This window comes from Prinia subflava, assembly GCF_021018805.1.
Source record: "Prinia subflava isolate CZ2003 ecotype Zambia chromosome W unlocalized genomic scaffold, Cam_Psub_1.2 scaffold_2cwr_NEW, whole genome shotgun sequence".
Lineage (NCBI taxonomy): Eukaryota > Metazoa > Chordata > Aves > Passeriformes > Cisticolidae > Prinia > Prinia subflava.
In genome coordinates this window covers 1,953,443-1,974,959 of record NW_026960607.1, presented here as the reverse complement: position 1 = coordinate 1,974,959, position 21,517 = coordinate 1,953,443, and the positions used below count along the sequence as shown (strand labels likewise).

At 40.2% G+C, this 21,517-nt stretch overlaps 1 protein-coding gene across 4 annotated transcripts in view; it reads left to right on the top strand.

Moving 5' to 3' along the window:
- Nucleotides 1-21,517, top strand: part of CLCN3 (chloride voltage-gated channel 3) — an 85,900-nt gene that overhangs the window by 34,119 nt on the left and 30,264 nt on the right. For 2 of the 4 annotated variants that reach the window (XM_063424299.1, XM_063424297.1), the window contains exon 1: nt 9,604-9,829. The exons of the other annotated variants lie outside the window; for them this stretch is intronic. In XM_063424299.1, the coding sequence (XP_063280369.1) occupies nt 9,739-9,829 (91 nt within the window). In that variant the 5' untranslated portion in view covers nt 9,604-9,738. Of the gene's footprint in view, nt 1-9,603; nt 9,830-21,517 lie in introns of those variants that run through there. 4 annotated transcript variants of the gene reach the window in all.

Here is a 21,517-nt window from a genome sequence, read left to right as displayed (position 1 = left end):
TTGAATTGGCCCCCTGTCGAAGTGGTCACTTCAGCTATTACTGCAGATTGTATCTTGCCGTGCTGGGTAGGGGTCTGAAATATAAATTTGTAGTTCAGTTAATTAGCAGTAGTGCGGACTCATTGCACTGAGACTGCAGAAACTGAGGGAAGATGTGTGTAACCTTAACAACTGATTGTCTTGGAAACTGCTGTTGTCACAAAAAATTGTAGGATACGGGGTTTTATGAATGTTTGTCTGTATACCAAATCACTCTGAATGTGCTGAGTTTGATTCTTGAAATAAGCCCAAATTGTTTGTGCTTGTCTATGATTTTTTTAAACTGAATTTTTCTTTAAAAAGCTAAAACCTGTGTTAATGCTATGGGATTTGGAGTAGTCTTAGTGTTTATTGTTTACTCGCTATATATCCAGTGGACATTGTCAGAAGTATTGGTAGAATGTAAAAAGAATTGTTTGTATGTTTCAGTATAAACCTCGTTTAATAAGAAGTAAAATTCTCTCTCTGTTAATTTTAATTTTTCCCTGTAACAGTACAAAAAAGAAGATTTTTTTGAATTTTGTATTGAGTTCTTTAAATTCTAGATAAGGAATTAAATCATTCTTGTGTGAAAAGAAGATCTGAGTCGTATGAAGAATTGTAAATTATTCTGTATAAAGGGGATGAGTGAATTATGAGCTAGAAAACTCATTCAAATATTCAGATTGTCTGAATAATAGTCGTAGCATGTTTCCTTCCTGTAAGGTATTTCCGGAGATTTTTCAAAAAGTACTGTTAAAAATTAAACTTGCATTAAACCTAGATCTGAATTGATAAATTTAATTTGAAGCCAGCTGTGAGAGAGCTTCAAGATGTTAATTTATAAAATCAGATAGATTCTGGAAAAAGAGGGGTTTTTTTATGTGACAAAGGTGTAGTCTGTGCTAACCCCTCAGTTTTGGAGGGTTCCCCTGTTTTGTTTTTAACAGGTGCTAGTACGGAAGAACATCAGGAAGGGTGAATCCAGAGCTCCAGAAATTTAAAGAGAAGGAACTCCACCCCCAGGATATCAGAAACAAATGGCAGAAGAAATATCCATTCGCTGCTCTGAACCTGGATGCCCCTGCAATCCATATATCCATTTCAAATGCAATTATTGTCTTGAAATTTGGGTGGTGCACTGCAAGTGGGGGTGGAGGCCGCTGGGGTTATGCCACAGGAGTTCTGAGGAAGAACAGACTCTGACTATGCGATTCTTAGACTGTGCCACACGTTTGGGATTGATAGAACCAGATTATCCCGGGTGGTATTCAATATACGAAAAAAGGGGTTAAAGGGAAAATTGGATCTAAAGGCCCAAGTGTTAGCCACTGAGTGCCGTGTGTGGCAGAGCCGGTAAAGTTATCTTGGTGGGGAGCTTGTAAAAGGAGATATGCCGTCCGAACCACCCCGAGGGTCCGAGCAGAGAGCCCCTGCTGTCGCAAAGAGAAAAACTTCCCCGTTGTTCGGTTGCAACCCGACAGACGCTGGGCCAGACAGAGGGAAGCTCCTGCGGATCACTCTAGGGAGTGTGAACCAGGCTGTGCACTCAGTGAAGAGCCAGCCCTGTGACATATGGCTCCTCCAAAAAGTTACCCCTGTTAAGACACAAGTAACTGGCTGGCACTCAAAGGCAGTCAGGGACATGGGAATTGGAAAGATCAGAAGAAAAGCAGAAAAGGCAAACATGATTCAGGAATCGCTGGTCAGGTGTTTCTCCAAGGAACGAGAAACTCAAGAGAGGAATTTTAAGTAGATTTAAAGAAAAATCTAAAAATGATGACGATGCGAACATGAATTAAATGGTTAACAAAAGAAAAGAAATGGGGGAATTGTGGAAAACGTGAGATGATTAATTCATGTTCTTATGGTAAATTGGAAAATTATAAAGCTGTATAAATTTATATCAGGTAAAAGTCTATGTTTCAGGAGGTTTCTGCAGCAGATGGTGAAACTGACCACCCTGAAAATCAGGCGTCTCCATTCAGAAGGGAACAAAAGACTTTGCAGCCTTCTCAAGTATTGGGAGGGGACCTGTTGAGATGAGCCGGTATCAGCAACTCACACCTCTACGGCTCAGAGCAGGGACTCTCACCGATCAAATGCTACGTGCCAACAGGGACTCTCACTGATCAAATGCTACGTGCCAACAGGGACTCTCACTGATCAAATGCTACGTGCCAACAGGATCATCACACACTTCTACGACAGTTAAATTACTCAAAGCAAGGACTAACTCTGGACATTAGCATTTGAATGTGTCAGGGGACCTTTTCGGGATTTAGTATAAACAAAGTTAATGGCCGGTGCTTAGTGAAACAATGGGAGAAAGGTTGCCGAGGGGGAAGTTAAGGGTATTTAAGTTAAGCCTTTGGGTGGGCAAAGCGTGAACCCAGCTAGAGACACCGACTGCCAGGTTCTGTGTCTCTGGGGTCACCCTTGGCTCAACTTTTCCCGGGAGAAATTCTGTCAAGTAAGTGTCGCTGTTTGTGGGGTTTCGTATTGTTTTGTTTTTATTGCTTAAAATTGTTATAATTTGATTCCAAATTTTGTGATTTGAATTCTAATAAACAAATTTATTGAATTTGGCAATAAATTTGTCCTGGCGTTTATAACAGGTGACGATTACCCAGGATCATCAGAGGGTGAACAGAAAGCAGCCTCTATCGCACTGCAATCCCCTAGAGTTCACAAATTGGCCCCTTCTGGGCTCCAGGTTTTATACAGTTTATTTTGCCCTTGGCATAAGATTTTCCCACAGTTCTTTGTTTTCTTGGGGTGGTTATTCGAATGCATCACTGTCAGTTGGTCTGCTGAATAGGGTCTCCTCTGGGAGGGAGAAGTTTCAATTTCTTTTCTCTGGTGGGTGAATGGAAGAAGAAATTTTGAATGGACAGATGTTCCCCCTCCTATGATCAGCTTGATGGTCAAGTGCTGATGGCTCCGCTGCTTTCGGGAGGAGAACTGATTGCTTATCTTGATGTGTCCTCCATTCTAATGCCAATGGCAGCATCTCCAATTCCTGGCATTGCATTGTCCTCCTCTGAATGGCGGTTTCTGGGTGTTGCCTGCCTTGGAATTTGTCAGTTCTGTGGCTGACTGGAACTAGTGTTACATTTTACAGAATATATTTGCAGTTTGCATTTATCAAAACATGATTTAACATACTATAATTACTATAATCCATAAAAACACGAATTAATATACTATATTTACTACAAGCAATTTGAAGGGGCTCTCAGCCATTTAAAATAAAGCTATTGTTAAACTTGCTTTAGGCCTTACAACAAGTGTTCATAATATTCTGTGCTCCATAATATCTAAAATACAGAGTTAGCTAGAGACACCATTTCACTGACTATAATTTTGGAATTTGCAGAACTTCACAACAGAAATAACTGACATATTCTTTGGAATATAAAGTTGTCAGTTCAAGCCATGCACTTTTCAGATCAGGTAGAAAAATAGTAATTTGGGAAGATTAAATTGTATAAGTGTTGAGATATTTGCAAAAAAAGAAGACTGCTTGCCACGTTAGTATGCATAGTAGCTTTCTTTCGTAAGGAAACCAAAACAACACAAAAACTAAAATCACCTTTCATGGTATTGTAGGAAAAGGAATACACACAGTGGTGATGGATATGAACAATGAGAACACAAGCTGCTGGTAACTGAGAAGGGAAAATCACTGCTCTGCTTTTTAAGAGTAGACAAAGGACTGTATTTGGCAGCCAGTCTATAAGCAGTGACCTTTGAAGAGCTGGTTTTTTATTAGGTGGACTGTGGAAATTTCATGTAGCAAATACGAAGTCATCTATTTTACACTGCAGACTTCTTGTTAAGACTTTCCCTCATATCCACAGCTGATCAGAGATGTTCTCCAACAAGTTTTATCCTTCACCTTTTCCAACTCAAACTGGATTTCAGTCTTGGGCAGAAATTTTGCATTTACCTTAGTCCAGTGAACAGGTTTAGGCCAACAAGTGAGCCATTTGTTTGCTATGACTGATTTTTATTATCAGTTGTAAGACATTCAAGGTGTTATAAATGCCAATCCAATAGTCCAATTGAAAATATGATTTGGTTTATTAAAAATCAAATTACAGAATTTTGGTAAAACCAACAAGTGGAGTTACGGTGACGATAACCCGGGGATCGTCAAAGGGTGAACCAGACAGCAGCCTCTACCACACTGCAGTCCCCCAAAGGTTCACAAATTTGCCCCGTTTGGGGTCCAGGTTTTATACACTTTATTTTGCCCCTGGCATAAGATTTCCCCACAGTTCTTTGTTTCCCTGGAATAGTTATTCGAATGCATCACCATCGTTGGTCTGCTGAATGGGGTCTCCTCTGGGAGGGAGAAGCATCAGTTTTGGACCTCCAGTGGGTGAATGGAAGCCGAAATTTTGAATGGACAGATGTCCTCCTCCAGTGATCAGCGAGATGGTGGGGCTCTGATGACTCTGCTGCCTCTGGGAGGAAGAACTGATTGCTTATCTTAATGTGTCCTCCTTTCTGATGCCAATGACGGTGCCGGTTCCCGACATTTCATTGTCTCATCCTAAATGGTGGTTTCAGGGTGATGCCCGCCTTGGAATTCATAAACTCCGTGGCTGGCTGGAACTAAGGTTACATTTCACATAACATATTTACAGTTGGTGTTTATGATTTAACATACTATAATCCATAAGAACATGAATTAACATACCATATTTACCACAAGGGCTTTCAGTAGCCACATCAAACTCCTAAAGTAGAGGTGATCTTCCAGACTTTGTTAATGCAAGTTCTTTATAACCTTTATTTTGTATTCTCTCAAGTATGAAGTTGAATTTATAGTGTTGTCATCTATAATCAACATATAATAAATGCACTAACGATTCATTCTGTAATAGTTCTTGCTTCAGGTTACAGAAACTTGTATTTCTTAGAACTGTGAATGATGTTTTACTTAGAGCCTTATAATAAGATTACAGATTACTTCCAGGTTCTGTTGAGGTAAGGAGTTAACAATGCTCAGGGATTTCTGTTGTACTTCATTGGAAATAAAGGATATGGTAATTTGAAGTTGAGGTGCTTAGGTTTGTCTTTTCATAGGCAAAAATAAGTAGTTATAATACATAATGGCTCTGAAAGTTTTGGATGTGCAAGATCTTAAAGATTCTGGGTTTTTTTGTTAAAAAGGTTGTTGTGGGAGGCCACTCTAAAAAAAGCATTTGTTTGTATAGGTGATACCAAATGGAGCTGTCTAGTTTTTAGAATTGAGTATCTGTGGCTCAGAGGTTCCCTTTGTCTTGGAGATAAGGTAGTGTTTAAGGTTTTGAAACATATTTTTCTATATGCTCATTTCCTCCCCCTTTTCTCACTTGATTTTCCGCCTATATCGATACTAGTATTTTCTTAATGTTTCTATCGAAAACATATTTATAATATTTAGTATATTTACAAGCCTGTGAAGTAAATGTAACATTTCTTTCTGTCCTACTCTGCCCTCAGAATGATCATTTGCAGTATACAGCTTGTAACATTGGCTTATAAAAGAAATTACTTCCCTAAGAACACGTATGGGAATTTATTTAAGAAACTAATGCATTTGAAAACTAAAATAACTGTCTGTCACATTTACAGAGGTGCAAAGGTGTTATAAATGCCAATCCAATAGTCCAATTAAAAATATAATTTGGTTTATTAAAAGATCAAATTACAGAATTTCGGTAAAAACCCCCAGCGGAGTTACGTTGACAATTGACCCGGGAAATCGTCAAGGGTGAACTGGGACGCAGTATCTGGCACACTGCTGCCCCTCCAAAGTTCACAAATTTGCCTTGTTCGGGGCTCAGGTTTTATACATTTTATTTTGCCCCTGGCACAAGATTTCCCCACAGTCTCTTTGTTCCCGGGACCTGTTATTCGAATTCATAGTCCTCTTTGGTCGGCTGAAAAGATTTTCCTCTGGTAGTGCGAGGTGTCAATTTCGGGCTTCCCGTGGGTGAATGGAAACTGAAGTTTATGAATGGAAGGGCGTTCTTCTCTGGGGATCCAGGTGATGATGGTGCTCTGATGACTCTGCTGCCCACAGGAGGAAAACTGATTTCTTATCTTAATGTGTCCTTCTTTCAGATGCCAATCTCTTCATCTCCAGTTCCCGGCACCTTATTGTGTCCCCCTGAATAGTAGTTACTGGGTGGTGCCGCCTAGGAATTCTAATTCCATGGCTGGAATTTAAGTTACAATTTATTTTATATTTTACCAAACCATGATTTTATTATGTTATTATCCCCAAAAAACACAAATTAACCCGCTACATTTATTACAAAGGCATACACAATAAAACTAATTCTTTGTTTGCTGTGTGAATGAAATGGAAGCTGGGCCTTGGTGCAGTAGGCATGCAATATATTTAACTTTGCTACCTGCTGAAGGGAAAGAAAAGGAAGAACAATATGCACACCTTCTGTATGTATTTCAGATTACCAGTGGACCAACATGGAAATCTCATGTAAAATAGCTTTCTTATCAATTTTTCTCATCAGCAATTGCAAGATAGGACCAGGACAAGATCATACATTAAAGATAAAATAGTATATGGATTCAATACGTAATAGTATCTTCTTCAAATGGAAGCATGTAGTCAGTGTAAGATTTCCTGTCTTTAGATACTGGCTGTTTGAAGTGCTTGGGCTTTGCCAGTGCTGTAACAGTCACTGCTTGATGATGCATCACATGAATGCCTTGGTTGGCATTCATGTAGGTTGTTACCTGTTTTGAGCCTGTGACTTTTAAGGGACTCAGACCATTTTATCAATGTGTAGAGTAATGCAAGCTAAGTGTGGACTTGGGTTTCTTACGTTGTCTTCCACCCCCACCCTTAGCTTTGTAGTGTGAGTAGGGATGTTACACAGTTATAATACTAGAATAATCACAAAAAAAAAAAGAAAAAAAAAGAAAAAAAAAGAAAAAAAATAAGTCTACTATAGGACTGAAAGCTCTATGTGAATGGGGGATAGGGGGTTGATGAAAGTGGTGTGAGCTGATCCTGTGGAGCAGAGGGGTTGGTTTTTGGCAGTGTAATAAATGTCATGAGATAATTCGTGTTATAAAGTTATAAAACAGGATTGTGTTATAAGGTTACATGTATATAAAAATAAATGTAACAAAACAAGCCCGGGCTTGTAGCAATTACGTTTCAGGGAGAACAAAAGCCGCGGCCAGGAAATTCAAGGTGGAGCTGGAGAAGTGAGAAGCACCACCATTAACCACAAGAAAAGAGAGTGGACTGATTCTTTCTAGGCAAGGGAACTGTAAAATGCCTAACAATCAAGAAAGATACCAATCTCGGCAGCAATATCGGAGAGGACCCACCTCTATTCACCCTTTCCACTCTCTATTCAAACACTCTGAATAACCAAAATTATTATTCATCTTTCCTTGGAAAGCTGTTCAGAAGACGGGGCTGCAGAATAGAACAAAGAACTTTGGGGGCCGTGGGCAAAATACAGTGTATTTAAGGGGACCTCGGAATGGGCTGAATTTGTGAACATGGGAGGGACTCAGTGCGCTAGAGGCTGTCCAAGGTTCACCCAGTGCTTATCCCGGGTTGTTATGAACAAGTTTCCCGGTAAAAAAAAAAAAAAAAAAAGAAAAAAAGGCTGGGCTGTCCCTGTCCTAGGGGGTTTTTCCTGTTTAACCCCCACACCCCAGCCAGTTTATGTGGGGAGGGAAGCTGCCCTGAAGAGGAGTTGCCTGGCAACACTTTCCTACCTCATTAAAAAGTGAAAAGGAGCGGCTCTGGCCTTAATTGCCCGGTTACTGTTCTTTGTAATGACCTCTGCTGCGACCAGGACAAATGCATATGCATTTGTATATGCAAATAGGGCCGCCCCTGTAGATCCTGGGAGGTTTTTTGGGGGAAACTGCACCCCGGGACAGGAAGCTGGATTCGTCAGAAGAGAATTGGATAGTGCCCTGGCCGAGCGGGGGGTGGATGCACCCCCTGGCCTGGTTTGAAGATTCGCCATGACCTGTGAAGAGCCTGAATGGAATGGGAACTGGCCAGCTGAGCTGACTGAGACAGAGAATGGGGAGCTCTCGAAGGTTTCCCTGAGGGTAAAGAGCTGACTCTGCACCCCTGCAGCAGATTGCACATCCGCCCTGCCTCCTGATGGTTGACCAGAGAGAACGCCTAGCTGTTCCTATGGGAACAAGGACTCGGCATCTACTGCTTGCAGTGGAATGATGAACTGGGACAGCACCTGCTCCTTCGGATGGCTGCAGCAGGGTGGAAAACTCCGATTGGACTCTGCAATCCTGCTGATGACTTTAATAATGAGCTGATCACTTTAATAAAGAGCTGAATATTAATAAAGGCATATGCCCTGTTCTTTTCAGGGTCATCAGCACTGCACTTTCGATTGCTGGTTTGCCTAAATTTTGTTCTGTAATTTCTTAAATTAATAAAATTTATTTTGTTATAAATGCTCATCCAATTTTCAAATTAATAAAATAATTTTTATTAATTTAAGAAAATATAGAACAAAATTTTAAACATAACAGCAATCAAAAGGACAATGTCGATAGACCTGGGATCGACATTGGGTGAACGCCTGTCACAGCCTCGGTCGCACCGTGACCCCCCCTCTGTTCATGAATCTCGCCCGCTTCAAGTCCCCTAATATATTCTTTATTTTGCCTAAGGTTGAACAGCCGTTTCATAAAATAGTTTCAGTTTTTTTACTCAGTCTCCCTCCCCGCTGAATAGGTTCTTCGGAGGAGAGATGAATACTAATTTCGGGGTTTCGGGTGGATGAACAGAGGTGTGTCTTCGATGCGTTGGCTGAGATTCGTGTAAACATTCAGTGACTGAACCTTCAGTAGTCCTTGTCGCCAGAAAAGAGATGGCTTCTTCCTTAATGGCGGTACTTAGCGTCATTCCCTCCACCCAGCTACACCTTTGTCCTTTCTGAAAAGCAACTTTTACAAGCCTGGGCCTGTCCGTTTCTAGGGCAAAACCCCTGCTTATAAGTTAACTGTATTTTATACTTATTTTCTTAACAAAACATAATCTAAAAACATGAATTATCCTCGGTCATCTATAACAATTTTATTAATTAAATTTGGCTTAATATTTATAACAGCGGGTTATGTTGTTGTTCCTTGGAGGTAATCGTTTTGATGTTAGAAAAGAGTAAATAAAATGCCTAGGAAGGAGGCTTTTACCCAGCCCCCACCAGTGCATGAATCATTCTTTCCAGAGAAAATGCGATTATAGGTGTTCGGAATCGTCAGCAGGCGTGGCTCCAGAGAGGTGCAGGAACTGTGGGCAGGCAGCTCTTTTGTGGCAAGTTCGCCGTTTCTTTGAGCTGGGCCCCATCGCTCACCTGTTGGCAGTGTGCAGCTTCGGCAGGTTCGCCCGTGCGGGCGCGTCCCTCCCTCCGGTCCGGCCGGCGGGGGCGGCTCCCGCGCCGTGCCCCGCGCGCTCTGCGCGTGCCGCCGCCGTGCCGCGCGGCCAGGGCCGTGAGGCGGGCGGGAGGCGCGGGTGGCGGGGCCGCCCCGCGCTGACATCAGCGGCGGGGCCGAGCCCGCTCCGCGGAGCCCGGCGCTTCAGAGCCACAGGGGCGGCGCAGGCCGGGCCCGGCCGAACATGGCAGCGGCCCCCGCGGCCGCCCTTGCGTGTGCCATGCCGCGGCCCTCCTGAGCCGGCAGGCGGGCTTCGTGTTCGTCATGTCCATGGATGTCTCTTCCGATCCGTATCTGCCCTACGATGGAGGGGGAGGAGGAGACGGCATTCCGCTCCGAGAGTTCCATAAACAAGGTATGCCGGATTAGCGTTTGGGTTACTTGTTTGCATAGCTGTATGTGCGGGACCGCTGTCTGCGTTTGAAACGGGGACGTAAAGGCTCGCTAATTATCGAACTGCTTTGTTTCGCCTGCCAATGCCTGTTGTGGGAGGAGAATTCAGTTCTGGCTGTTTCCTGCGTTGTCAGGGGTTGTTTTCTCTGCGGGCAGATCAGTCCTGCTTCACATCTCATCGCCCTGTGACTCCATCTTCGATATGTGGCAGGCTTGCCTTTCGCTCGCTCTCGGGTTTTTTTGTGTGTGTTTTTCTAATCAATAAAGCCATCTCGTGCAGAAAAAAGACCCTCCAAAAACTGTGTTTGTCTATGACCAAATTAGCTGGTTACTAAATAGGATATTTACCTGCCTTCCACTGGCATGAATAGGACCAGCGTTTGTCTGACTTTGAAGTTTCCCTACCTGGTTTTGACTTGACCAGTTGTTGCCGTCTTTGATATTCCAAGGGAAAGCTCTGCAATGGTAATATGTCAGCTCAGCAAATATTGATGAACTCATAAGTGTGAAATACAAAATTATGTTTCGTGTCAGGGAAATGAAGAAAATCTGTGTAATTGTATTTGTGGAACACGGCCATGGGACAGTTATAAAGATGAGTTCTAATAAACAACCGAGGAAAGCATGGAAGGAAGTTTTTGAATAAATCTTTTGCTTGCAATTACCTATTATAAGTCTCAAGCTATTCTGTAATAAGTGTCTTATAATTAAAACTTTAGAAGCTTGCTTTGTATTAAAGAATTTTAACTGTAGTTTTAGAATATAAAAAGCCTTTTAGACAAAAGAAGGAAGTGAGAAGGGGGCCCAGGCCTTTCACAGAAGGTGGGAAAACATCCTGGACACGAAAGAAATACTTCAGCTCGCTGATTTATGGTTCCTGAAAAAGGAAAACTGAACATCACTATCAAAGATTGATAGACCTGGAAAATAGAAGTTGGACCCCACATCTGGAAGCTGGACCCCGCCACTTGGAAAACATATCCTGGAAGTACATCCTGGAATATTGAAATATCAAAATAGATCACAATAGCCTATAGAATTGTACAGGACAAAATATGAATTTATGACTGTTAAGTATTGAATTGTGACGTTAAAACTAGAAATGGAAACTGCTGAGAAAGCTTATGAATATAGCAAATAAAATCCCAGCAAGTCCAACAGTCAGTGAGCAGTCGGAAGGGAAAATCCTTCCACTGTACCTAGCGCGCTGTCTTTGCTCACACTTTACCATGTTAATTAATTAATTATTAAATTGAATTGCTGCTTGATATATTAGCTGTGTCAAGCGTCTCATTTCTAACATAAGGAACTGGTACTTTAGGGTACCTTCTTTACACTGTTGCTTGTAAGGTAGCAGATTTAGAAAGAAAAGTGTTATCAGTGTTCAAAGGGGGGGGAAATCCTTTTTTGAGCTTACATTTTGTTTCACTGCAAATTTAAAGCACAATGTGTTCTGTAAAGATTTAGTTTTGTCCTGAGAAGTTGTAGTAGGATTGAAAGTTATGCACTCAAATTCTGAGGATATAAGTATGTTTTCCTGTTTGGATTGGATGGTCACAACGTGGTATTTAAAACAACAAATATAGTGAAGTCCTACTTTTTTTTTAAATTGGGCAATCTAAAATTAGAAAGTTATCAACATTTATACCTGCTGGTGTAAGCATTAGAGAGGAGGTAGGCTGAGAATAGAGATATGATTTACATAAAATGAATTTTTTCTCTCCATGTTATTTATTGGTTTGCATGTCCATGCAGACACTTCTTTCTGTAAATAAATTAGCTCATCATTTATTTTCATCTAACATTTTATGTCTTTTAGTACTTTACATAGAAGGTTATTTGTTGTCTTTTTACGATTCTTAGAATGTTTTTCAGCATATCTTAACGTCAAGAAGTTCCAATACAGTTTCTTTTAGACAAGCAAATTTTACACTATCTAGCAACTGCTACGTAGTTCTCCAAGTCAGATTTTTAGAACCACTTCTGAGAAATTGAGGTGGGTGTGTTCTTAAAAGATTTGCCAAATGTAAGTTTGGGATCTTATCAAGGCTGAATATAAATACTTGAAGGGAAGGTGCAAAGAAGGTGGGGACAGGCACTTCTCAGTGGTGCCCAGTGACAGAGGCAATAGGCACAGACTGAACACGGGAGGTGCTCTCTGAACATCAGGAAACAGGTGTTTACTGCAAGATTGGCTGAGCCCTGTAACAGGTCACCCAGAGAGATTTTGAAATTTCCTTCCTCAGAAATACTCAAAAGCCATGTGGACATGGTGCTGGGAAAACAGCTCTAGGTGGCCCTGCACGAGTAGCGGGTTTGGACAAGATAACCTCCAGAGATCCCTTCCAACCTCAACCATTCTGTGAGTTTAGATTTGTATAGATTTAAATATGAGAACTGCAAAACAGTCCTAACATGCCACTTTCAGACTCTGCAGTTATAGTTAGACATTGAAATGTGAATTTTTACAATATAAAAAGTAGATATTTGCAGTGCAAAGTGATGTCTGGCACACTGGAGTATTGCTGTTAAACTTGGTGTTTGAAAATACTGTAAAGAAAACTGTGGAGGATTCAGATAGATAGTTCCATTGTGGTGACACTGCTGGGGGCCAGCAAGTCAGTTCCCGGTTGTGACTTGTCATTTTTGCAGTTTCACTGAATTCTATTAGGGCTCATGCTTCCCACATTCTAGTAGTGTATTTCAAAACAGTGTTACTGGTGCTTCTTGGGCTTGCTCTAGTGAGTATTGATTAAAAAACCCCAAACAACCAACAACAAAACCTGAATAGTGTCACTGTAATCTCTTGCAATTCTGAATTTTACAAGTGCTTATCAAACCACAAAAATATGTCTAATAAGAAGATGACTCCAGACTTATTCCAATAGATGTAACCAAAATTTGTGACTATTTCCTGCTGGTTTACAGTGTCACAGTAATCTGTTATTGTGATTCAGCTATTAAAATAAAGCTCAAAATGCTAGCAGACAAAACCAGAAATTGAAAGTAAATTCGTGACATTACCTTATGTACTACCAATATTTTGATTTTCCTGTCATGTAGATTTCACAGCATTATGATAACAAGCTCAGAGAACGTGGGTAAAGATATTCCAAGAAAGCAGACTTAATTGTCAAAGGCTGGTGAATTTTTCCCTTATTCACATACTGACAACTCACATGTCCTGCAGAGTAATGTTCATGTCATGCAAAATTGCTTTGTAACATCAAAGCATTTGTCGCATTAATTGACTGCTGTGGCTCACCCAAAGTAGCTGTATCTCAGTAATTATGAAATGAGTGTTTAAATTAGCAGGGGTCTTTGAGGTTTAATTAACGGCCTTCACTAATGTTCAGTGAGATGAAATACAAAGTATTATAATACATTATTATTAAAGTGTCTTGGTTTGGAAAGACAGGCATCTGTCAGGGGAAACTGGAGTTTCTCTTGGAATGGAGAATGTAAAAACTCCCTCCCTCCAAATTATTACAATTTTGCAATTAGGAGCTTTCAGGCAAAAATATGGGAGTAGGAATAACAGTTGTTTACTAGGAATATTAAAAATACAAATGCAGTTGTACAAAAAACAAACAAGCAAACAAACAAAAGTCCTAAAAAACCCTGACAGAGTCAGAGACACGACCTGACACCCTGTTGTCAGGGTTGGAAGCAGTCCAAATAAGTCCTCCTGGAGTAACAGATGTTGTTCTGTGGAGATGATTCTGTAGAAAAAAAAAGGGTCCAGTTCTGGCAAGATGTATCCGGTCTTCCTCCAAGGATTCAGTAGAAAACCAGCTGCCTTAGTGTTTGGGATTGCAGGTTTTATGCTGGTGGAAAGGCTTTGGCTCCTCCCACTGAGTGGAGCATCTCGCAATGGAATGAAGTAATGTTGTCAGTCATGTGAGAGGCCTTAAATGGCCCATTCACAGGTGATGTCCCTCGGAGGAAAATGGGTGCAAGAGGATAGAAGAACAGTATTTCCTAACCGGTTTCAACAGATGAAAATAGAATACACATTTTTTGGTGACATTTTTCAACCCAAGACATAAAGGCCTGATCCATTTGCTTGCATTAAGAAGATTTTTTTTCCTGTACAAGTACACTATGAAATATTAAGTGGAAAGATTTAAAAATAAGTATTTGTTAATTGTGTTTATCTTTTATGTTGATTACTCACTACTATCTCTTTAAAAAATAAGCTAAACAGATATTATTGAATACTTCGTACCAGGAGTTCCTTGGACTCGTGCTGTCCTAAGACTTCTTTTTATGTGATACTAAATGCATTGTTCCAGACCTACTTATCTTCCCTGACACACAAATAAAAATTTAGGAACACAGTTCACTTCTGCTCTCTTCTCTACTAAATTACAGTTAAAAATACTTCTCAGAAAGGGTTTAAAAGTTCTGATTTAGGATTGCATAAATCCCAAGTAACTGGCATGTACATTTTTGTAAGAATTTTTTGTATAACAAACCATATACTGCAGCGTATGTTGTGTAAACAAATTACTTGTGTTGCCTTAGATTTATTTTTGCATCATTTTTACTACCTTGACCCTTCTGAAAGTTCAGAATGATCAGTATCTTGCTTGTTTTCCAGCCATTCACATACATGCTCACACTCATTCCCTTACCCCTGCCCCTCTTTTTATTATTCCAAAATAAGCATTCATTTTATCCCACTTTAAAATTTGAAATCTGAGCAATAGCAGTACATGTATAGTGGCCAGGCTACCAGATCAAGCAAGACTTGATCTTTAGTAGGCGTAAGCTTTGTTGACTCCCAGTTATTTTCTGCATATACATAAACATGTCTTAAGATTTAAGAAATTGGAAGTCCTCAAGCAAAATTAATGAAATTTTGTTTTGCTAATAATCTCTGATTGAGTCAGTAGTCAGGAGATGTGAAAATTACGCATATAAAGAACATTCCGGATTTACCGATGACTTAGTTTTAGTAAACCTAATTTTTGGGGGAGACAAAATAAGTCACAATTTCATTTACTTTGCACCACTCACCAGCCATGAAGGTGCAACTTCTCTTGCTTAGACAATACTTATAGTAACATAGAGGAAACCTCTCAGCCACCTGGAGCCTCACCTGTTACTGTAAGCTGTGGGGCAGAGAATATTGAATAATATCCTAGGAAGACTTTGAGTCAGATGCATACTGAGCCAGTTCAGATCCTCTTAAGTGATAAAACTTGTACTTTTAGGCCGCATTTCTGCTTAAGGACATCTTATGTTTAAGAATTAGTAATAAATCAAAAGTCACTACCAGTGTGACCTTTGAAATAAATGGGTATGAAAGTTGTGTACACATTCTCAGAGCTAGATCTTGACCCTGAAATTTTGTTGGTTGTAGAGGGAGAGTTAAGAAATTATTTTTCTAGATTAATTACATGTTCATCACAGAAAATGTGATCATGATTATTATAATTCTCTAACTTTAAGTACTTTGAGAAAAAACATAACTTGGAGAAACTCAATATGATTATGGCACTGTATTTCTGCTGTGCTTTGTTTTAAAGTTCCTTGTATAAAAGAGGGATAAGGATTTTCAGTTATAAGTTTAGCATATTTGACTTTGGTGATTAACATAAGTACCATCAGATGTAAATACAGTTCATTTAGGTAAGTTACAGGTTCTCTGTCTGCATGTGCTGTGGAACTGGGAAAGTTCTTTATGAAGCATGTTTCTCAATTTTGGAAATAATTTTTTATGTATTTTTATTTGAGATATTAGAAAGCTAATGAACTGACCAAGATTATGCCCTCCTGTGATGCCTGAATGTGGTCTGATTGGGATAATCATACTAGCAGAATTATTACTTTTGCTGCATCCTATCTTTGCCCTCTAAAAGAACATATAAGTAAGTTGCTCTTATGTACATGCAGCACCGGCACTTAAAAATCTAATTATCTAAGTTTCTGGTGTTCTGACTAACGGCTTTGGTCATTGTTAGATCATAGATAACTTCCCTTTTGTAATGTTTCCTTTACCTAACTTTATGTATTTTATACCTTATGTTTTTTTCATCTCCTTCCTCATTATTCATCTTGAACATAGGTTGTAAATGTAGTAGTGGCAGGATCTCAGCTTTTCACTTGCATATCTGAAGTCCCTATTCATCATAGACATAACTAAATAAACATAGTCCATCTGCCTTTACGACTACAAGAAAAGAAACCTGTAACAATAAATCTTTTTTTTTTTTTTTGTGCTGCATTAAGAAACAGAAATGTTTGTTTCACCTAAAGTGAAAAGCCAAAGCTGAGGGTTTTGGTTTTTCTTTTTTTCCCCATGTCCATTTGTGGTGGACACAAATCTTCAAAAGTCTTAGTTTAACTCTGAAATGCTACTATTAAACTTTGATTTGACTCCTACTTTTAAAAGGTTATTTTTAAACCCAGATCTATTTGGGGGCAGATGAAATGGAGGGTATTATCATGTAGTACTTTGGTAAATAGTACAACTTATCCTTGTTCTTCAAAACTTGTTCCATGTCTTCCTGTTTCCCATTTATCAGATTTTTTCCAGCTGATTTTTTTCAGTTTGTGTATATATAGTTGTGTCAATTTTATATGCATTTTCATTGTATTGCAGAGACCAGTTGCTGTTTGAAAGCCTTTGATGCAGTTAAAAGAACTAACTGAGGAGACATGCTGAAAATTTATAGTTGCACACAAAGTGGAATGTATTACTTGATAACAGACTTCAACATCGTTAATCATCAACAGTAGCAAATAACAGTACCATTGTGTGCTGTACTTCTGATTCTGAAATTTAAAAATTGCTTCTAACCAGGAAAAGGAAATAGTGCTTAATGACTCTTTTTGAGTGGTTACAGACAAATTTAAATAAACTGATGATTGTTTCTTGACTTTTTAATTTAAAGCCGCACATTTTGAGGTCTGAATATGGAGACAGAAAGAGGCTGAGGCACTAACACGTACCTCGGATATACAAATGTTTGTTACAAGCCTAAATGATCCTTACAGTGTGTGTTGAACGCAGGGTACCTCCTTGCCTCCACTCCCCTTGCCACCTAATACTCAAGGTCACAAGGGTGAAGCAGAGCCTTGGATTAGAATCTGGCCTCTGGAAAGCTACTGCCCCTGCTGATTTTAACACTCAGCGGATTTGGATGGTCATGTCGGGGGAGCTTATTCCAGGTTTATTGTAATCTGACTAGCTTCATTTTCACTCCCCAAGGTGCATTTTTTTTTCCCCTCCTCCTTTCACACTGCTGGGAGTAGCCCAAAGGAGACACGTTGCACTGCTGTCAGCCATAAGAACAGCGGCTGAGGCATATGCTGTGTAGTGGTGCATTGTTTAGAAAAAGGGATGGGTGAGCAGCAGCAACTATTCTTGCTATGAGTCAGCAATTACATAGCTTGTAGAGAAATACCTTTGAGAAATTAGGTCCTGTTATTGCTCTGCCTTTGAATACAGCATTGACATAGTTTATCTGTTGATTTTAGAACTCTGGAATGTTTCTAAACCTTTGGGAGTTTTGAGCTCTGTGAAATAAAGCTGTATAGTGTCTGGACATTAATATTTATAGTTTTGAGTTGTTTCCGGCAGAAAATTATAATTAAAATCTAACAAGACCCCAAGGGTGTGTTTATGTATTTCAGGATAACTAGTCTGACAGTTTGTCGCTATGGAAGGGATTGAACTTGTTGCTCCCCATCTATTCTCTCAGTTTTTGCCCTTGCACTGGCTCTGTTTCTTCTCCAACAGCACAGAGACTTGATTCCAGTTCCATATAATGGCAGATTTGTTGTTGTTGTTAGTTTTGTCTGCTTAGTTGGATTAGCATGTTGGCTTGGTCTACTGTGCAGTCAGATCAAGGGTGACAGAGCTGATCCAGGGATGAGAGTGGGAGTATGTGACCAAAAACAGCAGGGAGAAATAGGGGAGCAAGATCTACTCTTTGTGTGCCAGCAGTCAATTAGATCAGCTCAGTCTTACTGTGTAATTATGTCCCAAGAGGTATGTCTTATCACAATCTCGGACTCTTAAACCCCTGCAAGCTCAGTGGAGTGGATTGTGATAAGGTCTAAAAGAAGTGGGGTGGCGACAGAGGGCTGATAAAGGACCACGCGGGGTCTTAAGGATTGGCAGTTCCGGTGCACCTTTATTGTCTGAAGCGGGCGAGCACCACAAGACAGAGAACAAAGAAATGCGAGCCTTTTTAAAGAGGGGTGGTACAAAAATCAGGAACCAATCAGTAACTTTCAGGGGTGGGGTATGGGATCACCCCATAGGGGGAAAACCAATCAGGGAAAACACGAAGGTGTGATTTGAACATATTGCCAAATGGGGAACAGAGTTGGGGGGAACATTCCAGAACTGGGAGATGGGTCTGGGATGATGGACATGGGGTGGGCATGGGATGAGATAACAGTTGGGTTTGACAGACCTGGGGGCTGAACCATGGATGGGGTTTGGGGGAATAAACCATTTTTCAGGGGATATCACAATGTCTCATTTCTTAAAATGGAATAAAATAATATAGGCTCAGTTTGAGACAATAGTATATTTTGTGATGTGCATTCAGAAGATGGATATCGTGCTGTGTAGCATATTGAAGGGTTCTTAAGCTTTATCATAAGATTATGATACCTTGTTAACTCTGATAACCACCCTCTTGAGAAGCCTGTTTGTGTCTCAGTTCTGTACCTTATTCTCTTGCGAGGGTGTAGCTGTGAGGATTTGTTCTCCAGGTGATACTGGCTAATTGTTCAGATAATCATGTGGGGGATTACCATGTAAAAAATCTGTTGTGCATCATTTGACTACCCAGGATGTATCATTTTTCTTTAATCTTGATGTTTCTCTTCTCATTAGTTTTATGAGAAAAGAAGGAACATAGCCTAAAAGGAAAGAGTTGGGGAGGATTGTTGAACAATTATGCATTAATCAGGAGCAGTATGTATATTGTAAAACCCCTTTCTTGTGTGAAATAAATTAGCTACAAACTTACCAGGTATTTTTCTTTGAAAAACACACCTTTCATCAGCTGCATGTGTTCCACGGTTACTTTCAAATTTGAAAGAAATCTCCTGAGTTGCAAAAAGACAAAGCAGTATGGGATTTCTGCTGCAGAAGGTGAGGCAGCCCAAAAAAATACTGTGCATGGCCTCAATATTGCTGTGTGTAGTCTACATAAATCAGCTGTCATGTTTATCATAGTTCCAACATCAATCAAGATTGAATACTGCTTGTATGAGGCACATCTATAAAATATGAAAGAAGAGATATACCTTGCCTTAATGAGGGACAAAAGGCAAGGAGGAATCCTGATATATAAAACAACTTCCATGAGTATAGCAAAATATTAGCTCTGTAATTTTTTTTCCTAGTGGTTCCATCAGGAGAAGCTAGCTAGGCAAAGCAGGAGGTTGGAGCAGTGTTGGGACTCAACAGCCACTGAATATAACTTTGTTCAAAGAGAAATGCAGGAGAGCAGTATGGTAAGGACTGTTCATTTTTTGTCAGACATAGTATCATCTCAAGCAATTTTGGATTATATTTTTTACATTCTCATTAAAATTAAAAAAAAAAAAAGAAGAAGAAAAAATCCTTCACTTCTTGAGACATAAAAGCTTTTTTATGGTGTTGGAATCCACTGTTCTTATTCTGATTTCATTTGTGTAGCATTTTTGTTTTTCTTGTACTTAATTCTCATCAGGTGTCCCGAAGTGTAGCGTTTTACTGCTAACTTTAATGCTTATTACAATTTTTTTCTTTTAATGTTGTGCAATAGATTTTTAACAACTTCAGTTGAAACAGTTCTTCACAATACCAGAGCTGATTGCTTAGAAAGGATTGTGCTCAAGGCTTGGAATTACACGCATGGAAGGATAACAAAAGTCAGCTGCCTTTCTAGAAGGTAGTTCATTCAAGACTTAGAGTGACTGAATCCCCCAGAAGAGTTTCCTTTTTCTGAAGAATCATGTTGCTTTTCTTATCTAGTAGCTTACTGTCTATAAGCTTGCAGTCTGTGATTGCAGCAGCTCACAGCAGTTACATGTTGAGATTCAGGACAACCAGCACAGCTTCACCTTTTCCTGCCTGACCAACCCAGTGGCCTTCTATGACAGAGTGATTCCATCAGTGAAAAAGGGAATGGTTACAGATATCATTTATCTGGACTTCTGTAAAGCCTTGAAATGGTCCCCCACAACATCCTTCTTTTTAAACTGGACAGAGATGAATGTAATGAACAGGCCATTAGATGGATAAGAAATTGCTTGGATGGTCACGTCCAGAGGGTAGGGGTCAATGGCTCAGAGTCTTGATGGAGATAAGTGACAAGTGATGTCCCTCAGGAGTCCATATTGAGACTAGTGTTATTTACCATCTTCATTAAGGGATCGAGTGCATGCTTGGAAAATTTGTAGATGACACCAAGCTGAGTGGTGCTGTTGACACTCCTGAAGGTAGGGATACCATCCAGAAGGACCTGGACAAGCTCCAGAAGTGAGCCCGTGGGAATCTCATGAGATTTAACAAGACCAAGTGCAAGGGGATGTTGGTGGATGACAAGCTGGACATGACCTAGCCATGTGCTCTTTTTAGCCAGGAAAGCCAATTGTGCACTTTCAGCCAGGAAAGCCTGGGCTACATTCAAAGCAGGAGACAGAGGAGATTCTTCTCCTCTGCCCCACTCTGGTGAGACCTCACCTGGAGTGCTGCATCCAGCTCTGGGTGCCCAGGATAGGAAGGACACCAACCTGTTGGAGCAAGTCCAGCAGAGGGACACCAAGATGATCACAGAGCTGGAGCAGCTATGAGGAAAGGGTTGGGTTTGTTCAGCCTGGAAAAGAGAAGATTTTGAGGTGATCTAATTGTTGCCTTCCAGTACTTGAAAGGAGCCTACAAGAAGGATGGAGAAAGGCTATTTACAAGAGTGTGTAGTGACAAGACAAGGGGGAATGGCTTCAAATGGAGAGGAGGTTTAGATTACATATTGAAGGAAATTATTTACTGTGATGGTGGTGAGGTACTGGAACAGGTTGCTCAGATAAGCTGTAGATATCCCATGCTTGAAAGTGTTCCACAGCCAGGTTGGATGAGACTGAGCAACCTGTCTAGTGAAAGGTGTCCTTGCCCAAGAACTAGGTGATCTTTAAGGTCCCTTCCAACCTAAACTATTCTGTGACTTTTGCCCTATTTTTGCAAAGGGTGAAAAGACTGTGTTTGCTTTATAAGGATTCTTATGACTTGTACTAAGCTTCTGAGAGGATCATTATACTACTGTTTCCCTCTCTCTATTAACATGGGTTAGTTTGGAATAGCAGTAATAATAAAAGTTCTGCATGCCAGTTTTACCATTAGCTTTCAGTCTCATAAAAACTTAAGCAAACTCATATGTAACAAAAAGGCTTTTCTTTCTTTCACAGCTCCAGAATGGCTTAGGTGTCATCATACGAACATCAGAAGTGTTCTCTTATTGTAGCTAGAGGCTATGCCTATACATCTTGTATGCTAAGTGCTTGTTGTGGTTTTTAAGACCAAAACTGCACCTTTTTTGGTGAAAAGCATGTAGCCTGAGAAAGCATCTTGAAACTTGAGGACTGGGGAAGAGGGAAAGGAAGGAAGGGGAAATACCTCTGAAAGTTTGCTAAGTGCTGC